We start from the raw sequence: 27,979 nt of genomic DNA, 5'->3' as shown, positions 1-27,979 counted from the left end.
TAGTGCAATCTCACAGCCCCTGTAGCCTAGGCCACTGAGATATCCGCTGATATTACCAATGTTGATTATAACTAAAGAAGCTATATGAACACTATATTACAGAACCCAACTGAAAACAATACCAATACAGAATATCTAACAAACACCCTAGGACACACTGCCAATCAAAGTCTTACTATGAAAATCTCCCTATAAAATAGGTAAAAACAATGAGCTCACTAGATGCCTAAAAGCGAACATTGGAGTACAAGAAGCATGGGGGAAAAAAAAGTAACATGATGCCTCCTAAGAAGTAACACTATAACTCTATCAACAGACCAAAAGGAAATGGAAATTGACAAATTATTTGACAAAGAATTCAATAGAGTAAGTTTAAAGAAACTTAATGAGATGCAAGAGAATACAGATATTCATTGTCATTAGGAAGACTATTCATGATATGAATAAGAAATTCAGATGGAGACCATTTGAAAAATCAGAATAGGGCCAGCACTGTGGCGTACTAGCTTAAGCATCCACTTGCAGTGCTGGCATCCCAGTTCAAGTCTCAGCTGCTCCACTTCCAATCCAGCTCCCTGCTGATGACCTGGGAAAGCCGTGGAGGATAGTCTAAGTGCTTGGGCCCCTGCAAACCCATGGGGACCCGGTACAAGTTCCTGGCTCTACACTGGCCCAGTTCCAGCCAATGCAGCTATTTGGGGAGTGAACCAGCAGATGGAAGACCTCTCTATCTCTCCCTCTCTCTCTGTAACTCTCTCAGTGAATGAATGAATGGATGGATGAATAAATAAATTTTTAAAAAATCAGAATTATTAAAGCTAAAGAACTCAATAAATGAGACAAAAAATAAACTTGAGAGCCTCACAGCAAAAGTGATCCAGCAGAACAAAGAATTTCTAAAATTGAAGACAGGTGCTTTGAAACAACCCAGTAAGACCAAAGTATTCTATTCTGAATATTCCAGCATAGAAGACAAAGGAAAAGGCACGGAGATACTATTCAAATGAAGTAATTGTTGAAAACTTTCTAAATCATGGGAAAGATATAAAAACCTAGGTCCAGGAAGCCCCTAGGATCCTGCTATAGTTTGAACAAGACTTGGCTGCAGAACTAATAAATTTAAACTTCAAAGTCTACAAAGTTAATGTTATTTACAGAATGAAAACTTAATCCAATTATGCTGTTAGAGGTAAAATCTTTGGGAAATGATTAGGTTGGATTAAGTTGTGGGCATGAAGCCCTCATGATCAAATAATGGCTTTATAAAAGAGAGACAGACACATATGCTCCCTCTTGACATCTGATGCTCTGGGACTCTTCAAGCAAAAAACGCCATTTCCGGAGACCAAACCAGTAAAGCTTGCATGACCCTGGACTGTGAACTCACAAAACGTAAGCTAGAATAAACCTGTTTTCTTTCTCTTCATGAGTAACTTCTCAGGTACTTCACTGTAGTTAAAAAAAAATAAAAAAATAAAAAATAAAAAACCACTACAGACCCCAAATAAATAGGACCAAAAGTATCTTCTCCTAAGTATGTTATAATCAATCTGTCTTTAAAAAACAGAGAGGGGCTGCAGTTGTGACATGACAGGTTAAGCCACAGCCTGTGACACTGGCATCACATGAGCTCCAGGTTCATTTCCTAGTGGCTCCAACCCAGCTCCCTGCTAATGTGCATGGAAAAGCAAAAGAAGAGGCCCCAAGGACTTCTGGAGTTCCAGGCTCCTGGTTTCAGCCTGACCCAGCCCTGGCTGTTTTCACTTGATGAGTGAATCAACAGATGGGAGACTGATCTCTCTCTGCGTCCTTGTAACTCTGCCTTTCAAATAAAATAAATAAAAATCTCAAAAGTCTAAGAGAAAAAACTCTAAAAACAGCAAGAGAAAGGAGTTACATCCAGCTGTGCCATTTCATGTCTGCGCCCAGCAGCCAGCTGAGCAGAAACTCCTGAGTCTGGCAGGGAGAACTGACAGGGAATTGGGTGCTTGTGACTGTGGGAGGCTTGTGTGCCAGGACTGTGAAAACACTGAGGCTGTGTGGGAAGGCTCACAATGTGGCTGGTACTTTGGGCAGTCATTGGGGGAGGCTCCACATGCTCAGGGCTCCCTGGTTCTCTGGTGAGGGACATTGCAGGGGAATCTGCTTACACTAAGAACTGCACAGATCCTTTATGTGGTCCTTGTGGAAGTGTGGATGAATATTATAGTCACCGGCGTTAGGGCCCAGGCACTGGTCTCCTTTAAGGAAATGAAATAAGGTGAGTCTAAGCCAATAGAACAGAACCTGCCCTCTGATTAAAAAAAAAAAAAAAAAAAGATTTACCACACCCAACCTTGGTGTCACCTTAAAATTCCCTTGACCCTAGAGCACTGAAGAGAGCTCCCTGGCCACACCCACCCCACCCCACCCCCAGCTCTAGGTATTCACTGAAAGCAGATACTCCACTAATCCACACAGAGTCCAATGATTAAAGCCGCCACAGCAAAACAAAAAGAAACCAATGAACATCTCCACAAATGCTGACTAATAAACGCACCAATTCAAGAATAAGAATAAGGAACACACAGTATGATGACCCCAAAAGAACACTAGATTCAATACTAGATTGTAAAGAAGATGAAATTGAAGAAATCCCAGAAAGGGAATTCAAAAAATTGATCATGGGATTACTTAGAAGTAATCAGAAGCAAATGCACAAACTAATGAAATCTGTACATGACATGAAAGAAAATTTCTCCAACAAAATTGAGATCTTAAAGAGCAATCAAAATGAAATCTTGGAAAAGAATTCAACAGAACAAATAAAAATGTAGTGGAAAGCCTGAACAGAATCAGTGAAGCGTAAGAAAGAATATTAAACTTAGATGACATATCGCAGGAAATTATAGTCAGACAAAAAAATAAGAAAAAGAAATATGTTCTCCTTGACCTAACTAATAGAGCATCTAAAAGGCAGTCTGTAGAAGTGAAAGTGACACTTTGAGAAGGAATGACTTGAACAGCCCTTTTCTCAACTGTCGAAGACGAGTTTTTTTATACTATTTGTTGAACCCTTTACTTAACATGCAGTTAAACATACGTGTATAAAGTCAATTGAAAGTGGATCTCAGTAAAATTAAGAGTGGGAATAAGAGGGAGGAAGAAGAGGGGTTGAGAATATGGCTAGGAGGGTGGGCATGGTGGGAAGAATCACCATGTTTCTAAAGTTCTAATTATGAGGGGCCAGCGCTGTGGCTCACTTGGTTAATCCTCTGCCTGTGGCGCTGGCATCCCAGATGGGTGCCGGGTTCTAGTCCCAGTTGCTCCTCTTCCAGTCCAGCTCTCTGCTATGGCCCGGGAGGGCAGTGGAGGATGGCCCAGGTGCTTGTGCCCCTGCACCCACATAGGAGACCAGGAGGAAGCACCTGGCTCCTGGCTTCAGATCAGTGCAGCGCTGGCCATTGCAGCCATTTGGGGAGTGAACCAACAGAAGGAAGACCTTTCTCTGTCTCTCTTTCACTGTCTATGACTACCTGTCAAAAAAAAAAAAAAAATTCCAATTATGAAGTGTAGGTGATCCAGTGCCTGACTGGGAAACTGCCTGCTTCGCCCATGCAGGAGGTTAAGAGGGCATGGCACACCATGCCTCACAGGAGAGAACCTGGTCAGGGGCTCAGGCACACTGAGAGCCACACATGACCTAGCTGATGGCAGGCGGCAGGGGCCCCAGGCACATTTCCTCCATCTCTACTTCCTGTTGAAGGGCCTTATAATTGTCAACCAGGTAACAGCTCTCAGGTGTGGCCCAGACCCCTAAGGACCACCGGGGTCACAGGCTACATCACCATCAAGCTGATTGGAGAAGCACAGAGACACCAGTATCGGCTTTATTCTATGGAATTAGCGTTGCCTTGAACTAGCTACTCCCCTTTTGCCTGCCCCATAAAAGCCTGTGCCTGATTGTTAATAAACGGACATGTTCACCAAAATTTGTCTCTGGTGTTTCTTGTTGAAGAACACCGTCGCCCCACCATCCCAACAGTGTGGGCCTCACAGGACAAGCCCACAATGAAGTTTCTAACTGTAAAGCTTGTAGTTCTGCATATATTCCTATAGACATACTTCTAAACATAAAATTTAAACCCTTGCCATGGGACCCCAAATCACCTTCAGATGGGTGGTAAAAATACCATTTTAAGTGTTAAAGTGATCATATGGGTAGGATTAAGGGTCTGGTAATAATAGAATTGAAAAGGAGTGAATGCTCCAACATGGTAGCAGTCCACACAGCACACTCATAGAATGATAATCACTTTAAGTAGCACTCTGACTTCAGAATCAGCCCTTAAGACATTCTGGTCTAGCTGAAAAACACATAAGAGCATTTCAGTCATGGAAATCCAAGACACTATAGCAAAAAAAATGATCTTGCTGAGTGAGACTCCAGTTGAAAGAAGTGGTCATCAAAGAAAGAGGTACTTTTCTCTGAAGAGAGGAGAAAACTTCCATTTTGCTTATGGCCTTGTCTAAATACTGAAGTAGTTTGTGGATGCTTCCACAGCCTAGGTAGCTCACATCAAGAGCCATAGGGGATTACTGACTTCATACATAAGAGTGTTGTCAAATTAGTAAGAATCAGGGACCGGCACCATGGCTCACTTGGTTAATCCTCCACCTGCCGTGCCAGCATCCCATATGGGTTGCTCCTCTTCCAGTCCAGCTCTCTGCTGTAGCCTGGGAGGGCAGTGGAGGATGGCCCAAGTGCTTGAGCTCCTGCACCTGCATGGGAGACCAGAAGGAAGCACCCGGCTCCTGGCTTCAGATGGGCGTAGCTCTGGCCATTGTGGCCATTTGGGGAGTGAACCAACAGAAGGAAGACCTTTCTCTGTCTCTCTCTCACTGTCTGTAACTCTGTCAAATAAATAAAATCTTTAAAAAAAAAGTTAGCAAGAGCCACTGTGCACTAACTTCAAGATGCGATGACTGGAGCTTGCACTGTGGCACAGCAGGTAAAGCCGCCACCTGCAGTGTTGGCATCCCATATGGGCACCAGTTCAAGTCCCAGCTGCTCCAATTCTGATCCAGCTCTCTGCTATGGCCTGGGAAAGCAGAAGATGGCCCAAGTCCTTGGGCCCCTGCACCCACATGGGAAGACCCAGAGGAGGCTCCTGGCTTCAGACTGGCGCAGCTCCGGCTGTTGCAGCCATCTGGGGAGTAAACCAGAGGATGGAAGACACCCCTTCCCCCCGTGTATGTATATGTGTGTATATGTGTGTGTGTGTGTGTGTGAGAAACTCTTTCAAGTAAAAAAAATAAATCTTTAAAAAAAAAAAAAAGATGTAATGACTTTAAACAGCCCTTGTCTGGATTGCTGAGGAACAGATTTTTGTTGTTTGTATTTTTTTCCATGCAAATCATTGAACTCTTAGTACAGAGTTGGTCTCCTGTGTATAAAGTTAAATGAAAGGGCCAGCGCTGTGGCGCAGTGGGTTACAGCCCTGGCCTGAAGCGCTGGCATCTCATATGGGTACCGGTTCAAGACCCAGCTGCTTCACTTACCATCCAGCCCTGAAAGAAAAAAAATTTGCCAGCCAAAAATACTATGTTCAGCAAAGCTATTCTGCAGAAGTGCAGGAGAAATAATTTTCATGACATGCAAAAACTTAAGAAAATCATCACCAGGTAAACCTTAAGAGAAATGCCTGAGAGAATCCTAAATAGGAGTGAAATGATGGTGCCAATGTTGTGGTACAATGAGTTAAGCTACTGCCTAATTGCCAGCTTGAGACCTGGCTGCTACACTGCTGATCCAGCTTCTTGCTTATTTACCTGGAAAAGCAAAAGATGGATAGCCCAAGTGATTGGCCCCTGTCATTCATGTGAAAGACCCAGATTAAGTTCCAAGCTCCTGGCTCTGGCCTGGCCCAGCTTCAGCCACTACAACCATTTTGGGAGTGAACCAGTAGCTGGAAACTCTTTTTGTCCTTCCCCATCTCTTGCTGTAACTCTGCTTTTCAAATAAATAAATTCTTATAAAGGGTGAAATAACTATCATCATGAAAATACAAACCTCAGCAGTAAAGCAGACACACAAAAGATAAAGAATAAAAAACTAATGACTGGAATTTTCTTTTGTTTTCTGGATTCGACTGGTTACATATTTAGTTAAGAAATTTTTTTCATCTGAATTCATTAGGATTATAGTCCTGTAACATTTTCCTGTACTTATTAGGTTTTAATATCAGGGTTATTTTTATTTCTTTTTTTAAGATTTTTTATTTATTTGAAAGGCAAAGTTACAGAGAGGAGAGAAAGAGATCTTCCATCTGCTGGTTCACTCCCCAAACGGCTACAACAGCTCAGGCTGAGCTAGGAGCCCAGAGCTTCTTCCGGGTCTCCCACAGGGGTGCAGGGATCCAAGAGCTTGAGCTATCTTCTGCTGCTTTCCCAGGAACATTAGCAGGGAGCTGGATCAGAAGTGAAGCAGCCAGGGCTTGAATCAGTACCCATATGGGATGCTGGCATTGCAGGTGGAGGCTTAACCTGCTATACCACAACACCGACCTCTAATATGATCACCTAGCATGAAATGAGAAGCATTTGATTTCTTCTCTATGTTTTGAAAGAACATATTACTGGGCTATTTCATCTTCAAATGTTTAGAATTCACTAGTGAACTTAGAGTTGTCTCTAGGGGAACATTTAAAAGTGAATTTCTTAAATAAAGGGGTATTCAAATATATATAGACAGATGATAGTTTAATATTTTGCCTATGCTCTTCTTACATTTTTTTTAAATATTTATTTATTTGAAAGAGCTACAAAGAGGGAGAGACAGAGAAAGAGAGATCTTCCATCCACAATAGCCACAATAGCCAGCATTGAGCCATGAGCTTCTTCCAGGTCTCAAACATTAGTGGCAGGGGCCCAAAGACTTGGACCATTTTCCACTGCCTTTCCCAGGCCATCAGCATGGAGCTGGATGGAAGGTACAGCAGTTGGGACACAAACTGGTGCCCATATGGTATGCTGGCATCGCACATGGCAACTTTACTGGCTACACTATGATACCAGACCCTCTCTACATTTTTCAGAGCTGAACTCTAGTTCCTTGTCAAAACATATAGTCATTACATACCATACTTTCCTTTATAACCCCTATTTAATCCAAGTTCTAATACTCATCACTATTCTTTACATTTGTTTCTCCAGACATTTTGGTTATTTAAAGTATGCTATTAGATTTCAGAGATGTTCAATGGGAACAACAGTCCCTACACTATGTTGAAGGCAGTCTCTATACTTGAAAGTCATTTTAACTGTTAAAAAATTCTTATTGCTGCTAAGAAAGCAGTCCAAAACTTAGTAGCTAAAAATAATTTCACTTTGAAGGGGTCAGGAATTTATGAAGTTTTCAACTGCTCCAATGTAGTATATCACACAAAATCACTCACTCTGCTGCATTCAGCTAACAGGTAGGCTGGTCCAGACAGTAGAAGAGGGCTCCCCTCACATGTCTAGTGCATCCATGCATCTCTCCCTCTCACCTCCATGTGACTAGCATAGGTTTTCTCACAGCACAGTGGTCCCACCATAGTTGGACTACTTATACAGACACTGCTTTCTCAGAACAAAATTAAAAGCTGCCGTGCCCTTAAAGGCTAGGCCCAACAAGCAACAAATCCATCCCATCCACCATGGGCACTTTTGATTTGATATCCCAGTTGCTCTAAGTTTTATAATGTTTGGGAAAATGGGTATTTTGTGCTGCTCCTGACATCTTCCTTCTTTATTTTTTCCTAATACAATCACTTGTTCAGTAGATAAGGACAGAACCATTCAAATAGGCTTGCATTCCTTATACAGATAAAATTATCTGATATATAACTGAAAACAAAAAAACTGAAAATATGTAAACATAAAACATGCATGGAGGGGCTGGTACTGTGGTATAGTGGTAAAGTCACCACCTGCAGTACCAGCATACCCATATGGGCACTGGTTCAAGTCGAGGCTGCTCCACTTCTGATCCAGCTCTCTGCTATGGGCTGGCAAAGAAGTACAGAAGATGGCCCAAGTCCTTGGGACCCTGCACCTGTGTGGGAGACCTGAAGAAGCTCCTGGCTCCTGGCTTTGGATCAGCTCAGCTCTGGCCGTTTGCGGCCATCTGGGGAGTGAACCAGCGGATGACACAACTCTCTCTCTCTCTCTCTCTCTCTCTCTCTCTCTCCCCCTCTCTTTGTCTCTCTGCCTCTCCCTCTCTGTATCTCTACCTTTCAAATAAAATTTTTTAAAAAATTGCACGTAGAAGGATATATGGATTATTTTCTTTTCCAAAATTCCAAGCTTTCTCACATTATATGATTCTGAAGTTAATGAGTTGAAAATTTAATTTAAAAGCTTAAAAAAAAAAGTATGATTTAAGAAGTTAAATACTCAGGGAGGTTTTTAGCACAGCAATTAAGATGCCAATCCACGTCTCATAGTGGTTTGCCTGAGTTCAAGTGCCAGCTCTGCTCCTCATTCTAGTTTCTTGCAAATAGGCACCCTAGGAGGGAGCAGGTGATGGCTCAAGTACTTGTGATGTGGGCAGACAGGGACCTAGTAAAAAGGAATTCAAAGACTTCCAGCAGCCTTTCTGCTGCAGCCCTGTCCTACATAAACTCCACCCACTTCCATGCTAATCCAACAGGGATGCAGGCTCAGCAAGTCCATTCCCCAATATGCACCTGGGCATCACTTTCACTCATACAAAAGATGACATGTATGCCACTGGCCCATGTGGAGGTGCTGTAACTTGCTCCTGGAAAACCTGATGTATACAGCAGTCCTACTCCAAACTGTACTCTATTTGTATATTCAATTAGGGACCCACCTTCTACCCTATAAAGGAACAACCCCAAGTCTGGGAGAGATCCCTGCAAGCCAAGTGAAAGACTTGGGTTGAATTTCTGGCTCCTAGTTTCGGCCTGGACAAGGCCCTGCTGTTGCAGCCATTTGGAGAGTGAGCCAGTGGAGGGAAGATCTATCTCTCTTTCTCTATTTCAAATAAATAAAAAATGTATAAAGTAAAAAATAAAATTCAACAGCAACAATAAACCATTTAGGAAGTTAGGAACAAGGACAGCACTTAAGTCCCCACTCGAGATGCCTACATCACTTACTAGAGTGCTTCATTTGTAACCTGACTACCCGACTTCTAATCTTAATTTCTTGCTAATGAACATCCTGAGAGGCAGCATATGATGGCTCAAGTACCTGGGCCCCCGAGACCCATGGAGAGTTCCAGGTTCCTGGCCTCATTCTGACCTAGCCCTGTTAGTTGAGGGCATTTTGAAGTGAACCAACAGAATAAAGATCTCTCTTGCTCTGTCTCTCTGCCTTTCAAATAAAGTGAAAATATTTTTTTTAATAAAACAGATCTTTGTAAAAATTAAGAGTGGGAATAGGAGATAGAGGAGGAAGGGTAGGAGCATGGGCAGGAAGGAGGGTAGGGTGAGAAGTATCACTGTTTCTAAATCTGAATATATGAAATCTGTATATACTTTAAATAAATTTTTTTTAAAAAGTTAAAAACATGATAGGTATATGAATTGTATCTCAACAATGTTGTTACATATTTCAAAACTTATATAATTGTTAAAAACTTAAAGTTAAAAAAAACAAGTTTCCCTGGAAAATTTTACAGTCTGAAAAATTTAAATGTTCTATGCAAAGGATAATGTTCTATGTAAAGGATAATAAACTTCAAAAAAATTTTTAAGAACAACTGAAGTAGCTCACAGGCAAACCATATTACTGAAATGAGCTAAGACAGAGATGATCCATGAAGTGATAATTAAATTCAAGTGAAGTATTTATATGTATATATAAAGGAAGCCAGAAGCTTCTGCCTGGGGAAAGAAAAGGCTTTCTGGGAAGCAAGTGAAATGGGGATAAAACCCAAAACGTATAAAAGTACTTCCTTCTGAGGGTACAACCATGGGGATTTTATATTCAAGGCAGAAATATCCTTCATAGCTATTTCTTTCCTGTATCATGTGCACTGAAATTAATTAGCAGCTCAAATAAAAGATGAAACGGGAACATCAAAGTCTCCCCAATGTTTCAAATGGAAATGGCTAGAGAAAGTGAACAGAATAAAAATGGTTAAGACATTAAAGCTTCCAAAGAGCCTTTAGATTTCAAAATACTTTAAAAGGCAACAAATTTCTTACTTACAATGAAGAATTCTGTAAAGGTGCAAGGGAAGGAGGGGAAGATAATCCGATTTAAAAATAGGTAAAAGAGGTAAAAGTTGAGCATAGTGATTAAGGCACTGATTAAGACACCCACATCCCACTACAGAATACCTGTATTCAATATCCTACTCCAGCTTCCTAATGCAGACCCTGAGGGGTAGCAGTGAGGCTCAAATGATTGGGTCCATATCACTCACAAGGAGGACCCAGAGGAGTTCCTGACTCTAGTCCCATCCTGGTCTTTGTGGGTATTAGGCAGAAAACAGATGGAGGCTGGCATTAGCATCAGTCAGTAAAGCTGCCACCTGTAATGTCAGCATGCCATGTAAGCGCCAGTTCATGTCTTGGCTGCTCCACTTCTGATCTAGCTCCCTGCTGGTGCCCGGGGAGGGTGCAACAGAGGATGGCCCACGTGCCTGGGCCCCTACCACCCATGTGGGAGACTGGGAGGAAGCTCCTGGCTCCTGGCTCTGGCCTGGCCCAGGGCTGGCCATTGTGGCCATCTGGAGAATGAACCAGGGCATGGAAGACCTCTGTTTCTCATTCTCTCTGTAACTTTCAAAATAAATAAGTCTTAAAAAGAAAAAAAGATCAGATGGGAACTCCATCTCCTTCCACTCCCCTGACCTATTCCTCTCCTATAAATAAAAATTAAAAATAAGTTTAAAAAATAAAAACAGTCAAGTGTTTTTATTTGATATTTCTTCAAAAATATATAAATTACAGGGCCAGTGCCATGGCTCACTTGGTTAATCCTCCGTCTGCGGCACCGGCATCCCATATGGGCACCAGGTTCTAGTTCCGGCTGCCCCTCTTCCGGTCCAGCTCTCTGCCGTGGCCCGGGAGGGCAGTGGAAGATGGCCCAAGTGCTTGGGCCCCTGCACCCACATGGGAGACCAGGAGAAAGCACCTGGCTCCTGGCTTCGGATCGGCACAGCACCGGCCACAGCAGCCATTTGTGGGGGTGAGCGCATGGAGGGAAGACCTTTCTGTCTCTCTCTGACAAATATAAAAAAATAAATAATAAAAAAATATATAAATTACCAATAGGCAAAATAAAAGAAAAATGTTCAATAACATCAGTTGTTAAGGAAGTGCAAATCAAAAACAACAATAAGATACTATTTCATACCCAACAGGATGGGTTTGAAGAAAAGACAGAAATCGGAAGCTGGTACGGACAGAAAATGGTGTAGCCACCTTTGGAACAGTTTGGTATTTCCCATACTATATACATATATATGCTCAAGTATACACCCAAGACAACTAAAAAAAAACTGGACACAAAAAACACTCAAAAACATATTCATAGCAGTCTTACTCAAAATGGCTGAAAAGAATTTCCACTAACTGATAAACAAACAAATAGCTACCTGATAGCCCAAAAACTTGCTACATTCATTAAAGAAAATAATATTTGGCCACAAAGAAAACTGAAGTACAGATAAAGGAAGTCTTCAAAAAGTTCACGGAAAATGTGTATTATAGAAAAATGAAGCACAGATTCTAATGTTTTTGTACCAAAATAAACTTATCTTTTAATTTCTTAATTCTACTCTCTACCCACTTGGGAGATCCAGAACAAGCTCCTGGCTCCTGGCTTTAAATAGCTCAGCTCCAGCCACCATGGCCATTTGGGGAGTAAACCAGCGGATGGAAGATCCGTCTCTCCCTTCATGACTCTGCCTTTCAAGTAAATAAATCTTAAAAAAACTCAAATACAAAGCATTACAACAGAGCTACCATCAACAAGTATACACCAACAAACTGGATACTCTGGGCCATATCCGGGGTTCAGCAAAACAAGACGGTAATTCCAGGCAGGCAGTATTGGGCTTTATGTTGCTAAAGAAAACACAACAGATGCACCCAGTTTTGCAAAAACCATCACTGTTTGGGAATGATTCTGAGGACGATGACGATGAGACCATAATGAAAGCCTTCAAAGGGAAGCTGCTAACAAGCCAGATCAAACTGGAAATTCAGAAGGCTCTTGCAGAAAATTCTGGTTTGTGAGTATGACAGTTTTAATGATGAAATGCAGAAAAGGAAGGAAGAAAGTAATCCCAAATTGCTTCTGGGTAAAGATCAAAAGCCCAAGTATATTTACAATTTACTAATAGCAGGGAGTGGCCAGTGCTGTGGTGCAGCAGGTTAAGATACCATCTGCAGCACCAGCATCCCATATGGGCGCTGGCTCAAGTCCCAGCTACTCCACTTCTGATCCAGCTCTCAGCTGATGTGCCTGGAAAAGCAGCAAAGATGGTCCAAGTCCCGGGGTCCCTGTACCCACCTTGGAGACCAGGAAGAAGTTCCTTGCTCCCAGCTTCTGCCTGATGCAGACCTGGTCATTGCAACCATTTGGGTAGAGATCCAACAAATAAAGATTTCTCTCTGTCTCTACTTCCTTCTATCTCTGTAACTCAAATAAATAAATAAATCTTTAAAAGTAAATAAATAAAAGTTGAAATCAGAAAACAAGATGGAAAAGAAAATACAGAGACAGTGAGAAATGGCAAAGGGAGAATTTGATAATAAAAAGACATTTGTGACATTTGATCTTAAAAAACTGCAAAACACAATTGAGGAGGAAGAAAAAGAAAAGAGAGCTGCTGCACTGGAAGCTCATTTGGATAAAATCAAGCAAAAGATCTTATGGATTTTATAGGCACCTATCAACAAGTAGTCATTGAAGAGGAGGTACCTAAATGCCAAGTCTGGGATACAGGAAGGGAAGTCAAGGGGTCACTCCCATGAAGTAAGTTCAGAGGACAGAATAGCATAGAAGAAATGCATTCTCCAAACTGGTGTGAAAGTAGAGGAAAAACCCAGATGCAGACGGTCACTTTGATACAAACAACAGAGAAGATGATGAAAAGGAAGAAAATTAAGTGAACTACAGATGAGAAAAGGTTACACAGATCTCCAAGAATGCATGCATCACAGGAATCAAACCCACTCATGGTCATCTAGCAAACAAAGAGAGCATGGAGGTGGAGATCCATACGTCTCAGAGCCACGTGAGCACATGCTTCTGTCCCAGTAAGTTACACCCCATGTAATACTGGGTTTGTCCTTTCTCCTATCTTGTGGCACCTTCTGCCTTTGGCAATACCAATAGCAACCAATTAGTTAACCGACAGTTTGGCAAAGAATGAACAGTTACACGGTCTACAAAGACCTCTTGGGCTTAGTCATTAAGATGCCTGCATCCCACATCAGAGCACCTGGGTTTGATACCTGCTCTGACTTCCGATTCCAGTTTCCTGACAATGTGGACCCTGAGAGATAACAGTGATGGCTCAAGTAACTGAGTTCCTGCCAAGCATGTGGAAAACCCAAATTGAGTTCTGACTACTGGGTTCAGCCTGACCTAGCCCAGGTTATTGCAGGCATTTGGGGAGTAAACCAGCAGACAAGAGCACATGTGCCAGTGTCCGGTGGGTCAGACTCCCATGACATTACAGGGAGGGAGGGCAGATTTTTTCTAGTTTTTAATTGGGGTGTGGGAGGGGTGGGAGGTTTTCTATAAACTGTATCATTTTCTGCTGAGAGTGGAGTGTCCCATCCTTTTAATCAAGGTGATTGTGATTTTTGACTAATAAAAAGGACTTTATATAAAAAAGAGCACATGTGCACTAATTAAAAATAAATGAGTAAAAAAAAAAGAAAGAGGGCATAGTGCCAAATACCACACACAAAGTTCAAGTCAAGAGGACATGATAAAAGGGAAGATCAACAGAAAGGCAATTACACTGACCGATTACCAAAAAATAAATTTTCCCCACAAGGAGTTTTAGTTATTTAATGAGATTCTCCTACAAAATTCAGAACACCAATTTTTGAGGGTAAAGTTCATTCATTAGAACAAAAACAGATCACAGGTAGCCCTGGAGCTGTGGAATAGCCTTGATTTTTGGTAATATTTACGAATCCACAACTTTCTGATCAACCTTGTACCACTCCGTTTTCTAGGGTTTTTTTTGTTGTTGTTGTTTAAGATTTGTTTGTTTATTTGAAAGGCAGAGTCACACAGAGGCAGAGAGAGAGAATGAATCTTCCATCTGCTGGTTCACTCCCCAAATGCCCGCAATGGTCACAGCTGGGCCAATCCAAAGCCAGGAGCCAGAAGCTTCTTCCAGGTCTCCCATATGGGCACTGGTTCTTTTCCCAGCTGCTCCACTTCCAATCCAGCCCTCTGTTATGGCCTGGGAAAGCAGTAGAAGGTCCAAGTGCTTGGGTCCCTGCACCTGCCAGTGGATAGAAACCTCTGTCTCCTCTCTCTCTGCCTCTGCCTTTCAAATAAACAAATAGATCTTATAAAAAAAAAAAAAAAAAAAAAAAGAGAGAGAGAGAGAGAGAGACATCTTCAGTGGGACAGTATCAAGGCATCTGTGAAGCTTAAACACCCTGGTGTCACCATTCTTGTCACCATCAACTGGTTTTGTGACAGTAGCAAAAACATTCTTCTTTTCAATCCTGGATTTGGGAGCGCCATACTTCCTGTGGTATAGGGTGTTTCTGGAATGCATAGCAGACCAGCTGTACCTGCCAATCCCTCTCATGAAGATGGTTTTGGCTGCAGTAGGGCTTCCCCTTCTTGGGCTTTTTATCCTTGAGGTTCTTTTTAACGTTGCCACTGGCATCATTCGCCTTCTTGGCTGGAGATTTCCTTATTGTCTGGCTGTAGAGCTGAAGTTTTGTGTGTGTGTGTGTGTGTGTGTGTGTGTGTGTTTTACCTCTCTAAATATTTATTTATTTATTTGAAATGCAGCCTTACAGAGATAGAGGGAGAGACAGACAGAGAGAGATATTCCATCTGCTGGTGCATTCCCCAGATGGACACAGTGTCTGGAGCTGGGCCAATCAGAAGCCTGGAGTTTCTTCCAGGTCTCCCATATGAGTACAGGGGCCCAAGATTTTGGGCCATCTTCTACTGCTTTCCCAGGCACATTAGCAGGGAGCTGCATCAGAAGTGGAACAGCCGGGACTCAAACCAGCATCCCTCTGCAGGCAGCAGCATAACCTGCTATGTCACAGAGCCGGCCCTGGCACTGGAGCTTTATGACCATCTTCCAAGATACAAGAAAAATTTTCACAGGCACAAAAAGATTCCCATTGCAAGAGGCATGAAAAGGAAAATAAACTAAGGGGAAGGAACCAAAGAGGAAGAAATGACAGAGAATGGCAAAGAGACAGACAAGGAGAAATATCCTCAAGAGAAAAAGAAAGAGATAGACAATGAAATAATCATGACTTACGCAATGAAAAGGGAGGCGAGCAGGAAGAAAAAGCAAAGCAAAAAAAGAACATGGGAAAGTAAGGAAATATATGAAAACAGTGACGGGGCGGGCACCGTGGTACACTAGGTTAATCCTCCGTCTGTGGCGCCAGCATCCCATATGGGCGCCAGTTCTAGTCCCAGTTGCTCCACTTTCCATCCAGCTCTCTGCTGTGGCCTGGGAAAACAGTAGAAGATGGCCCAAGTCCCTGGGTCCCTGCACCTGCATGCAAGACCAGGAAGAAGCACCTGGCTCCTGGCATTGGATAGGCTTAGCTCCAGACGTTGAGGCCATTTGGGGAGTGAACCAACAGAAGGAAGACCTTTCTGTCTGTCTCTCTCTCACTGTCTGTGACTCTACCTCTCAAATAAAATCTTTTTAAAAAAAGTAATAGATACAAATAGGGAAAACAAGTAAGTGTTCAGTATTCAGAAAAAAACAGAGATGGAAAGCAATCCAAAAGCCTGGGGAAAGAATGGCTTTCTTGACAAGGAAAGAGCCAATAAAGTAAGAAACTTTGAAAAAGACAAAGTAAGGAACCAAGAGAAGCCCTGTAGTTCTGAAACATCACTGGAAAGAAAACACAAACTCAGGCAGGCGCCGCGGCTCACTAGGCTAATCCTCCACTTTGCGGCGCCGGCACACCGGGTTCTAGTCCCAGTCGGGGCGCCGGATTCTATCCTGGTTGCCCCTCTTCCAGGCCAGCTCTCTGCTGTGGCCAGGGAGTGCAGTGGAAGATGGCCCAAGTACTTGGGCCCTGCACCCCATGGGAGACCAGGAGAAGCACCTGGCTCCTACCATTGGATCAGCGCGGTGCGCGGGCTGCAGCGCGCCAGCCGCGGCGGCCATTGGAGGGTGAACCAACGGCAAAGGAAGACCTTTCTGTCTCTCTCTCTCTCACTGTCCACTCTGCCTGTCAAAAACTAAACTAAAATAAAATAAAATAAAAAAATAAAGAAAACACAAGCTCAAAGACAAGGAAAGACAAAGAACATCAGAACCACTTGAGTCAGTGAACACATCCACAAAGGCAAACAACGAAGAAACTAATTTCAGCTAAAAAAGGTCCTTAGCTAGACAAATGGCACAGGTCAATGCAAAGAATTAGAGTGAAAGAGATGAGAGCTGACCCCATACAAAGATCTATGAAGTACAGAAAAGAGTAACTTCTTGAACTTGTGTGTGAAAGCATAAAGGAATGTGTAAACAGTGATTGGCAGGATATTTTTAAAATATATTTTCAAAAATCATTTTTGGTTTAGGTTTAAATCAAGTCAGTCCTTTAATTGTGAATGTCTGGCCCAAGTTATATGTTAGTTTACTTATCAATATTATATTCTTGGATGAATTCTGGTAGGTTGTTGAGGAAAATTGGCTGTACTACAACTGCTTAAAAAAATAAACCATTCTAATATGTTGGTTTTGTTGCAGGAACTGTTTATGTAAAAATTATTGTATTTCAGATAAAAATATGTGGATTTGAAAAAAAATCGAGAATATTGTTAACTTTGTACTCTGAAATGTATTAAAGTGAAAAATGTGGATCATGCATTTTATTTTGTCTAAATAACATTTTATCTGTCCCACAGTATACCTGGCTTAAACAGAAATGAAAATATGCTTAAAAAGAAAAAAAAGAAACCTGGATACTCTAGAAGAAATAAAAAAATTCATAGACATATAACCTACCAAGACTGAATCATGAAGAAACAGAAAATCTAAAGACTAATAACATGTCAGGGGACTGAATCTATGATAAAAAGTCTCTCAAGAAAAGCACCAAAACTGATGGCTTCACTGCTATCAAACATTTAAAGAACTAACACTGAGGCCGGTGCTGTGGCACAGCAGGTAAAGCCGCTGCCTGCAGCACCAGCATCCCATATGGACACCGGATCGTGTCCCAGTTGCTCCATTTCCAATCCAGCTCTCTGCTATGGCCTGGGAAAGCAGTAGAAGATGGTCCAAGTCCTTGGGCCTCCGCACCCACGTGGGAGACCCGGAAGAAGCTCCTGGTTCCTGGCTTCGGATCGGCGCAGCTCCAGCCGTTGCGGCCAATTGGGGAGTGAACCACAGATGGAAGACCTCTCTATCTCTACTTCTCTCTGTAACTCTTTCAAGTAAGTAAAATAAATCTTAAAAGAAAAAAAAAAGACATTTGGTAAAATCCATCATCCTTATCATCCTTTCATGGTAAAAAGTTGTCCACTAACAAGCTATGGAAGGAATGTGTTTCAACTCAATAAAGGCCATCTATGATAAGTCTGCAGCTAATACCACACTAGCGAAAAGCTGAAAGCTTTTCCTTTAAAAAAAATCACAAAAAAGGGCAAGGATGGGGCCATACTGTGGCATAGTGGGCTAAACCTCTGCCTGCAGCACTGGCATCCCATATGGGTGCCAGTTTGTGTCTGGCTGCTCCTCTTTCGATTGAGCTCTTTGCTATGGCCTAGGAAAGCAGAAGATGGCCCAAATGCTTGGACCCCTGCACCCATGTGGGAAACCCAGAAGCAGCTCCTGGCTCCTGCCTTGGGATCAGCCCAGCTCCAGCCATTGCAGCCATTTGGGGAGTGAACCAGCCGATGGAAGACTTTTCTGTCTCTCCCTTTCACTGTCTGTGACTCTACCTTTCAAATAAGTGAATAAAATCTTTAAAAAAAAAAAAAAAAAGAAAGAAAGAAAGTATCAGTAATTAAAAAAAAAAAAAACAAGGATGTCCATTCTTTTCTACTCATTGTATTACTGGAAGTCCTATCCAGATCTATTAACCTAGACATAAATAAAATAATTCAAATCAGAAAAAAAGTAAAAGTGTCCTGTTTGCAGACTACATGATATAATATATAGAAACCCTAAACCAAAAAAACTGTTGAAGTAATCAAAAAGTCAACAATGTTGCCGGATATAAAAATTAACATGTAAAAATCAGTTGCATTTCTACACACTGAGACACTCTTCATAAAAGAAATAATTTCATTTACAAAATCTTATCTAAAAGAGAAACTGAGGAATAAAGTTAATCAAAGAGATGAAGGATTTATACATGAAAATTGTAAACCACATAAGAAACCGAAAAAGACGCAAGTCAGTAAATCAGAGTTAAAATAATTCACTTGAATAGCTTAAATTTTTTTTAAAATTGGACATCTTATTTTAAGTTTAGATTTTTTCACCCTTTTCTCTTATGTTCTGTTCCCATTACTTCTTCTGAACTCACACTCTTCCAATTTCCTTCTTATCAAAACATCATGAATAATGAAGTACAAAGACATAAAAGTGAGAATGTACCTGAAGTCTTGCTAGCTGTGCAGTGCGTGCTACTATTTTGTTGTACGGTTCAACAATTTTTGCTTTCATCCTATGGGGGCAAAAGAAAAAAAAAAGTGAAAATAAAATCAATTTCAAATATTGACTAAAAATGTTTCCATTCCATTAATTTATAAAGTGAACAACAATACCTATCAACAGCCCCCTGTAAAGCTCCAATTCTTGTCTGCATCATCTGAAGAACACCTAGGAAAACAAAACAGTGTACATTGGCTATACACAATAAAAGGACTCAAAGCAAAACTTTAAAAAAAATTCACATACACTTTTTTTTTTTTAACTTCTGCCACTATCCTAATCTAAGCAACCAACATCTGTTGTAAAAGACTGTAAGTCTTCATGCTCTCCAATCCTTGCCCCAGGACAGAAGCCTGACAGGGAATGGGGAATGACTATTTAGGGTATAAGGTATAGGATTTCCATTCAAGGTAACAAAACATACTAGAAGTAGACAGCGGTGATAGTTGCAAAACATTGTAATGAGACTAGTGTTACTGAGTCATATACTTTAAAGAGTTAAAATGATCCATGTTATGTTATGTGTTTTTTACTACAATTACAAAAAAAGGAAAAAAAAAATCTGGTCTTCTAAAAGTTCAAACTGAATCATACCATTCCTCTACTTGAAACTTTTCCATGCTGTCCCCCTTCACTCCACACTTCACAGTCCACAGCTTAGCCTATAAGGCCTACATGACCCAGAAACAGTATTCTCTTTTTGCCTGGTCCACTTGGCCCAATCCTCATCCCCGACAGATCAGGGGTGGGGAATGTCTGGCCCATGAAATCATTTGGTCAGGCTCTACCAAGGCAACCACAATTGGGGCTCAAAATTTAGTAAACCTACAGCAGAGTAATTTTTAAGTTGGTAATTTCATATGGTCCACGAGTGATGGTATAAATATCCAAATGGCCCTTGGCAGAAAAAAAGGTTCCCTATCTATGTTCAGATAAACTTCTATTCCTTCAAGCCTTGGCTTAACAAAAACATTTACTAACAAACCCCTCAACTAATTAAGATTTTCTTGTTATTTTCTTCTACAGCACATTGTACTTTTTTTTTGACAGGCAGAGTTAGACAGTGAGAAAGAGAGAGAAACCATTGGTTCACTCCCCAAATGGCCGCTACAGCCGGCACACTGATCCAGCTCCTTGCTAACATGCCTGGGAAAGCAGCAGAGGAGGGCTCAAGTGCTTGGGTTCCTGCACCGGCTTGGGAGATCTGAAACAAAGTCCTGGCTTTGGCCTGGCCTGGCCCAGCCCCAGCTATTGGGACCAGTTAGGAAGTTAATCAGCAGATCAAAGACCTCTCTATCTCTGCTTTTCAAGTAAATAATAAATAAATCTTTAAAATAAAAGCAGTAAAAAGATTTTCAGGAAGATAGATCTTAAATTTTATTAGTTATGCTTGCCATTATTGTAGAGAGAATTTGGAATTCAACTCTTTAATAAAAATCAGTTTCTATATTAAACTAGCATAGTTGCCTATTTGAAAATATAGTATTTAAAAGAAATTTTGGGGTCAGCACTGTGATATAATGGGTAAAGCCGCCCATCCCATATGGGTGCTGGTTCGAGTCCCAGCTGTTCCACTTCCAATCCAGCTCCCTACTATGGCCTGGGGAAGCGGCAAAAGATAGCCCAAGTCCTTGGGCCCCTAATACCTGCAGGGGAGACCCAGAAGAAGTTCCTGGCTCCGGATCTGTAACTGCCTTTCAAATAAAATCTTTCAAAAAATGAATAAATTTAAATAGACGCACATTGTCTTAGATTAAATGAAATACTATTAGAACTAATAAACCTCCCTTTTTTTTTTTTTTTTTTTTTTTTGACAGGCAGAGTTAGACAATGATAGAGAGACAGAGAGAAAGGCCTTCCTTCTGTTGGTTCACCCCCTAAATGGCCGCCAGGGCCGGCACACTGCGCCAATCCGAAGCCAAGAGCCAGGTGCTTCCTCCTGGTCTGCCATGCGGGTGCAGGGCCCAAGGACTTGGGCCATCCTCCACTGCCTTCCCGGGCCACAGCAGAGAGCTGGCCTGGAAGAGGAGCAACCGGGACAGAATCCAGTGCCCCAACCGGGACTAGAACCCGGGGTGCAAGTGCCACAGGCAGAGGATTAGCTGAGTGAGCCGCGGCGCCAGCCTAATAAACATCCTGATCAGTATACAAAAATGCATTAATAAGGCCCAGAATCTTTCTTTGGATTTGAGGATTCCCACTTTTCTGTTGGATGTTTTTTTAATCAAGGTCTTTATTAATTTTATTTATTTATTTATTTGCAAGGCAGGGAAATAGAAGCAGACAGAAATTCTCCATCTGCTACTTCACTCCCCCAGATGCCTGCAAATATAGCTGGGGCTCCATCCACCAGTGCAATCCAAGGTAGCAGCGACTTCAACTATCCTAAATACCTTAATGTTGTATCCCTGAATCCACAATTCTCTTTCCATTGAGCCACCAGAGGAAACTATAATCTCATCACACAATACTCTTGATTAAACCCTCCAAAGGTTTACACTACATTTACAATGAAATCAAAATTCCTTTCCAAGAACCTCATCTGTGCTTCTCTCCCTCATTCACTAAATACCGTCATTCTGGCCTTCTCTCTGTCCCTCAGACATGCCAATTCTCAGCTTCTATTCGTTGTTTACAACACTCTTCTCCCAGATCCTCACATGATGGCTCCTTCTCATCACTCAGATCCGGGCTCATCTGTCACCTCATCAAAAGGGCATTCTCTAACCACCCTAGGTATTAAGGGCTCCTCTACAGTCACTCCATCACTTGTTTGGGGAACTTACAAACATCTGAAATTTATTTGTACACTTTTTGGTTCACTTCCCCACCTGGAACCTAAGTTCCAAAAGAACAATGACTTTCTCTAGTGTTCACACATGCCTAGTACCTAAAAGTTCTCAATTACTACTTAACCGAGTCAACAAATTAATGAATGGCATATCCCTTTTTAATAAAATAAACTTCACAAATGTACCTCCAAACTACTGACATGGAAAAATTTTTACATGTAGAGGGGGAAAAGTAGATGAAGTAGAAGTTGGGATAGTACTAAAAAAAAAAAAAAAAAAAAAAAAAAAAAAGGCCGGCGCCAAGGCTCCATAGGCTAATCCTCCGCCTGCGATGCTGGCATCCCAGGTTCTAGTCCCGGTTGCTCCTCTTCCAGTCCAGCTCTCTGCTGTGGCCCGGGAAGGCAGTGGAGGATGGCCCAAGTGCTTGGGCCCTGCACCCGCATGGGAGACTGGGAGGAAGCACCTGGCTCCTGGCTACGGATCAGCACTGCGAGCCGGTGGTAGCGGCCATTTGAGGGGTGAACCAATGGAAGGAAGACCTTTCTCTCTCTCTCTCACTGTCTAACTCTGCCTGTCAAAAAATTAAATAAAAAAATACTCAAAAAATTTTTTTGATTATTTAGGAGAAACAGACAGGAAAGAAAGAAAGAAAGAAAGAGAGAGAGAGAGAGCGCGATTTTCCACCCTGTGGTTCACTCCCCAGATGGTCGCAACAGCTGGGGCTGTGCCAGGCCAAAGACAGGAACCCGGAGCTTCTTCTGGATATCCCACTTGGGTGGCAGGAACCTAAGCACTTAGGCCATCTTCAGCTACTTTCCCAGGCATATTAGCAGGGAGCTGGATAGGAAGTGGAGCAGCCAGATCTTGAACAGGCACTCATATGTGATGCCGGAGTCACAGAGGCTTAACCTGCTATGTCACCATACAGGCCACTCAAGTTTTCTTCTATACCACACTTAGTTTTCAGTATCTTCAAATAAATGCTTAGGAATTTATATCACATTAAAATGAAAACTAAACACATATTTAGACTTCTTAGGTTCAAATACTTTAGAGAACATTCTGAGATTATAATAATTCAAAGAAACTAGACTTTATATCCTAAACACTTATCCAATGGATATTCATTGTAACTCAGCCTAAGTTTGTTTTAAATGTTGTAATCCTTGAAGAGAATTCTGGGAAAAGCAAGCACATTATAGAGCCAAAATGCATGTAAGAAAAACAGTGAGAAATATTCAGCCAAACAAAAATAAGATTAGTAAAAATAAAAATCCAATATATTATTATTCTACTATACTTCACTGAAAAGAGTTTCAAAGAAAAACCTCCAAGAAATGCAAAAAGTAAGAAAAGAATTTAAATTTACTTCCACTCTCACCCACTCTGGTGGTGTTAATACTTTCTTAATTAACCAACAATTACAGGATCACTAAATATACGCATTGTTCTAAGCATTTTCCTAAAACTTTCACTCTCAGAATAATGTTATGTTAGTATTATTAGTACCCCTGGTGTACCAGTCAGCTTTTCATTACTTGAACCAAAATGCAAGATGTCTGATATGAGTTTCTTGGGAAGGAAAAGGCTTCTTTCAGCTTACAGTGGATGGTCACAGTTACAAAGCAGGTAGCCCCATCAGTCTGGCCAGGGTGGAGTGGGTGTGGAGGGACAATCACAGTGTGAGCCAGGAAGCAGGAGAAGCTGGATGGACTTGCCTTAAATAAGCCATCCTCTCTAGAGAACCACCTTCCAAGAGCAAGCACCCAGTAACCTAAAGACTTCCCACCAAGCCCACCTCTCAGATGCCCTAATTAGATCAAGTCTCCACCCTTTATTCATTAACCATGCACCTAAGGCTTCAGAGTTTAAACATCTGTTTGCGTTTAGGGAGCTAATGCCTGTTTTATAGAAAGGCACACTGAGATCCAGAAAAGTTAAGTCACTTGCTGAAGACACATAAAGTAAGTAGAACGCCAAGGATTTGAACCCAGATAGTTTAGCTCAGGAGTCAGCAAGCTTCTGCACAAGTTTTACTGAAACATAGCCACACATATTAATGTATGTATTACCTGGCTGCATACACTCTAAAAACATCAAAATAGCTGCAACAGAAAACTGTATTGGCTGCAGTCTAAACCATTGACTTCCCAACCTTAATAGAAATAGACTGCTAACCCCTGCTCTAGCTCTGTATTATCTGTAAAATAGTTAAAAGTATACCTTCCAAAGACTCAATCCCAGTTGCTTGTGCCAGTAAATCTTCATGTCTTGCAACAACCTGAAAAATCAAGAAAAAATAATCAGCATTTACTCTAATTAATTACTAGGTATTTTTCTCTGCAACCACAATGTAGAATTGGAAGTCTCTTTTGCTGTGTAAGTGGAGCACATTCCAATGCAGAAAAACAAAGTGGATTATGAAAGTATGTTTGAGAGGAGTTATTAGCAGAAACAATCAAACACAATCATAGTTCAACACACAGGGGAGTAGCCATGCCTTGTCCATTCAGACTAATATATCCAAATATTTTAGACTGGATAATTTATAAACAACAGAAATGTATTGCTAGTTTTTCTAGAGGCTGGGAAGCCCAAGATCAACGCACTTACAAACTCAGTGTTTGGTGAATGCCCCCATTCTTCATAGATGGTGCCTTCCTTGTGTCCTTTTATGCTGAATAGGCTCCTTCAGGCTTCTTGCAGAAAAGCATTAATGATATTCCATTTGGGATTAGGTTTCAACATGAATTTTAAGGGAACACAACTATTCAGATCATAGCATGCCACTGGCTTTCCTAAAGCCATGCATAATGCATAAATGGAGCTGAGCCAATATGTGGGAGGGACAAAAAAAAAAAAAGCTAATTCTAGGCTTGCTATTATCACAATTCCCCTTTAAAGACAGTTTTCAAGCATCTGGTTATCTTTGGTCTTTGTTTTTTTTAAGATTTTATTTATTTATTTGAGAGGTAGAGTTACAGACAGTGAGAGAGTGAGAGAGAGAGAGAGAGAGAGAGAGAGAAAGCGAGGTCTTCCATCCGCTGGTTCACTCCCCAAATGGCCAAAACAGCCAGAGCTGGGCCAATATGGAGCCATGTGCAAGGAGCTTCTTCCAGGGGCCCAAGCATTAGGCCATTTTCTACTGCTTTCCCAGGCCGTAGCAGACAACTGGATGGAAAGATGAGCAGCCGGGACTCAAACCGGCACTCATATGGGATGCAGGCACTCAGAAGATTAACCTACTGCGCCATAGCAGCATCCCCTTATTCTGGGTCTTGACCTTAAACTAGCATCCTATGGGGCACCAACATCCCATGGGGGCACCAGCTCAAGCCCCAGCTATTCCACTTCTGATCCAGCTCCCTGCTAATGTGCCTGGGAAAGCAGCAGAGAACAGCTCAAGTGCTGGGGCCCCTGTACCCATATAGGAGACCTGGAAGAAGCTCCTGGCTCCTGACTTAAGATCAGCCCAGCTCCAGCGGTTGCAGCCATCTGGGGAGTGAACCAGTGGATGGAAGATATCTCAATCTCTCTAACTCTGCCCTTCAAATAAATAAAGACTTTTTTTAAAAAAAAATTTAGCATCATAAAGGTCACATCCTAATCAGGAAAGGTAAAGCACTCAGTCCTTACCTATCCCTGATCAATCTCTGCTGTCACAGAAAATCCTCCCCTCTACAGAAGAACACTACTTCACAAAAGTAAGGGCACTGCAGATGGCTACAACAAAACAGGGGCAGCACTGTGGTGCAGCCAGTTAAGCTGCATTTGCAGTGCACAGCATCCTACACCTGAGTGCTGGTTCAAGGCCCAGCTCCTCTGCTTCTGATCCAGCTTCATGCTAATGCACCTAGGAAGGAAGCAGATGATAACCCAACTATTTAGGGCTGTGCTATCCATGCAGAAGACCAAGATGGAGTTCTTGGATCCTGGCTTCAATCTGGACCAGACATGGCTGTTGCAGTCACTTGGTGAGGAGGCCAGAGGGTGGAAATATCTCTTTGGGGTCAGTGCTGTGGCGCAGTGGGTAAGGCCGCCACCTGCAGTGCCGGCATCCCATATGGGCACCAGTTCAAGTCCTGGTTGTTCCACTTCCGATCCAGCTCTCTGCCGTAGCCTGGGAAAGCTAAGATGGCCCAAGTCCTTGGGCCCCTGCACCCACATGGGAGACCCAGAAGCAGCTGCTGGCTCCTGGCTTCAGGTCGACACAGCTCCAGCCATTGCGGTCAACTAGAGAGTGAACCAGCAGATGGAAGACCGACTCACCGACCTCCCTCCCTCTCTCCTCTCCCCCTCTGCCTCTCCTCTCTCTGTGTAACTCATTCAAATAAATAAATCTTTAAAAAAAATTTCTCTCTCCCCCTCCCTTCTGTAACTCGACCTATCACACAAATAAATAAATCTTTTTTAAAAAAAGAAATCATGTACATCTCTAGAATAACACAGCAATCCTTATCATTTTGTACCCATTGTTCCAGGGGTGAGGAAACTTTTCTGCCAAGGGCCATTTGGGTATTTATAACATCGTGTACAAGCCATACAAAATGACCAACTTCAAAATTAGCCTCTACAGATTTACTGAATTTCAAGTCCCACCAGTGGTTGCCTTGGCAGAGCCATACCAAATGATTCCATGAGCCTTATATCACCCACGGGCTGGATGTTTCCTAGTCCTGTATTATTCCAATGGATTCGTGTCATGCCTAGTCTGTGAACTGAAGTTCCTCATCAGTAAGGATTCATTCATCAGATCTCCTAAATAGCTCACTTTGTCCGGCTTCAGATATTATTGATAAATATGCTATCATATCTTTAGATATTAGTGATACTGTATTCCAGATACTAATGATATTATCATCTTACCAAATCTCCTTCTAATATACTCTAACATACAAAACAAGTGTTACTTTTGCTCTTCAATGTCTTTTACGCTTAAGGCTCTAACAAGATGCCTGAATTTTCTCCAGTCTATTGATGCAACCTCCTTCTCCTTTATCCCTTGTCACACTGTGGAAAACTGAAAAATCTAAAACTACACTTTCACAGACTCCCTTGCAGCCAAGTAGATGAAGTTCCAAGAGACATGGAGGATACGAGAGAGATGAAAGCTATCCTATTATGACTGTTTCAGCTCATAAGCATGGTTCTGAGAGCTGGGTATTTAGAAACAGTTGAGAGACACACATTGGTCATTCCAATTTTTAGCCACCAGGTATCTAAAAGAATTTTAGCAGTGGCCTGGGAGATTAACAGCAGCTTCCTGGCCTCTGTAGCATATCTCTGCTAGTTTCTTTACTCAGTTCACAATTTCATAAACACCCAATTCTCTGTATTAAAGATATTTCTGCTTTAAATACCTAGAGTGGTTTCTATTTCCTGTTCTTAGCACTGATTAATATTAAATCTTCTGCAATTTTAATCACCTCAGTGGTATCTTACTTTTATTGTATTTTATTTATGGGTTTGGTTACTACTGTCCCAGTTTTGCATCCACAGAAAACCCATTACAGCCAGGTAACTTTCATACAAGAACTCAGAGACTTCCTCTAACCCACATCCTAAACTTATCACCTCTAAGGGATGTTAAATAAATTCAAGGTCTTAGTGATTCCTGCAGAGAAGACACTGCATGCCAGAAAAGGAAAATATCAAGCATCAAAGGGCAGAAACAATCTCAGATAGCTCTCCAAAAAGCTACCCCCTAAGACCTCCTGACAGAATTAAGTACATGTTCCCCTTCTCCCATACACACTTGGTACTGCTCTATTGAAAACAGGCATTTGACATAGCAATTAAGATACCACTTGTATGCCCACAGCCCATATTAGAATGCCTGGGTTCCAGTCCCAGCTCCACTCTTGATTCCAGCTTCCCACTAACATGCACCCTAAAAGGCAGCAGATGACTGCCCAACACTTGTGTCCCTGCTACTCAGGTTCGAGGTTAAACCGAGTTCCAAGCTCCTGGCTTTGGCAGACATTTGGGGAGTGCAAGCAGATGGAACACATCTATCTCCCTTTCTCCTCCTCTATCTCTTTCCTTCCCTTCCTATTTCAAATAAATAAAATAAAAATAAAGCAGGGATTACTTGCCTGTCATTATTTCTTTGTATGTCTGCCACTACTCTATGAGACCTTAGAAAGCCAAGATACTTGTTTATTTACTTCTCTACCCCTACAGCCTAACCCAAAGCCTAGCAGTTAAAAGCACTTTCTAAATATTTGTCAAAATTGACCCCTAAAATTTAATCATAATTTTAGAACAAAAGTGGCCTTAAAAGTTATCCCAGTTCTAAGCTGTTCCTCTAGTTGATAAAGTAAAACATTAAGTGGAT

General features: G+C 41.8%; 1 protein-coding gene and 1 pseudogene across 3 annotated transcripts in view; one reads left to right on the top strand and one right to left on the bottom strand.

The window, feature by feature from the left end:
- COG5 (component of oligomeric golgi complex 5) overlaps positions 1 to 27,979 on the bottom strand; it is a 358,927-nt gene that overhangs the window by 322,933 nt on the left and 8,015 nt on the right. For all 3 annotated transcript variants that reach the window (XM_008258350.5, XM_070071149.2, XM_089328437.1), the window contains exons 3-5: positions 23,866 to 23,923; positions 18,964 to 19,018; positions 18,794 to 18,863 (exon numbers count right to left, since the gene is read on the bottom strand). In XM_008258350.5, coding sequence (XP_008256572.1) covers positions 18,794 to 18,863; positions 18,964 to 19,018; positions 23,866 to 23,923 — 183 coding nt within the window. The remainder of the gene's footprint in view (positions 1 to 18,793; positions 18,864 to 18,963; positions 19,019 to 23,865; positions 23,924 to 27,979) is intronic.
- On the top strand, positions 4,962 to 13,285 carry LOC138849134 (nuclear speckle splicing regulatory protein 1 pseudogene; annotated as a pseudogene).

Source organism: Oryctolagus cuniculus, chromosome 3, assembly GCF_051225735.1.
Source record: "Oryctolagus cuniculus isolate XC-2025 breed Fujian yellow rabbit chromosome 3, ASM5122573v1, whole genome shotgun sequence".
NCBI lineage: Eukaryota > Metazoa > Chordata > Mammalia > Lagomorpha > Leporidae > Oryctolagus > Oryctolagus cuniculus.
The sequence above is the reverse complement of the archived record's forward strand: the minus strand, read 5'-3'. Positions and strand labels throughout refer to the sequence as shown.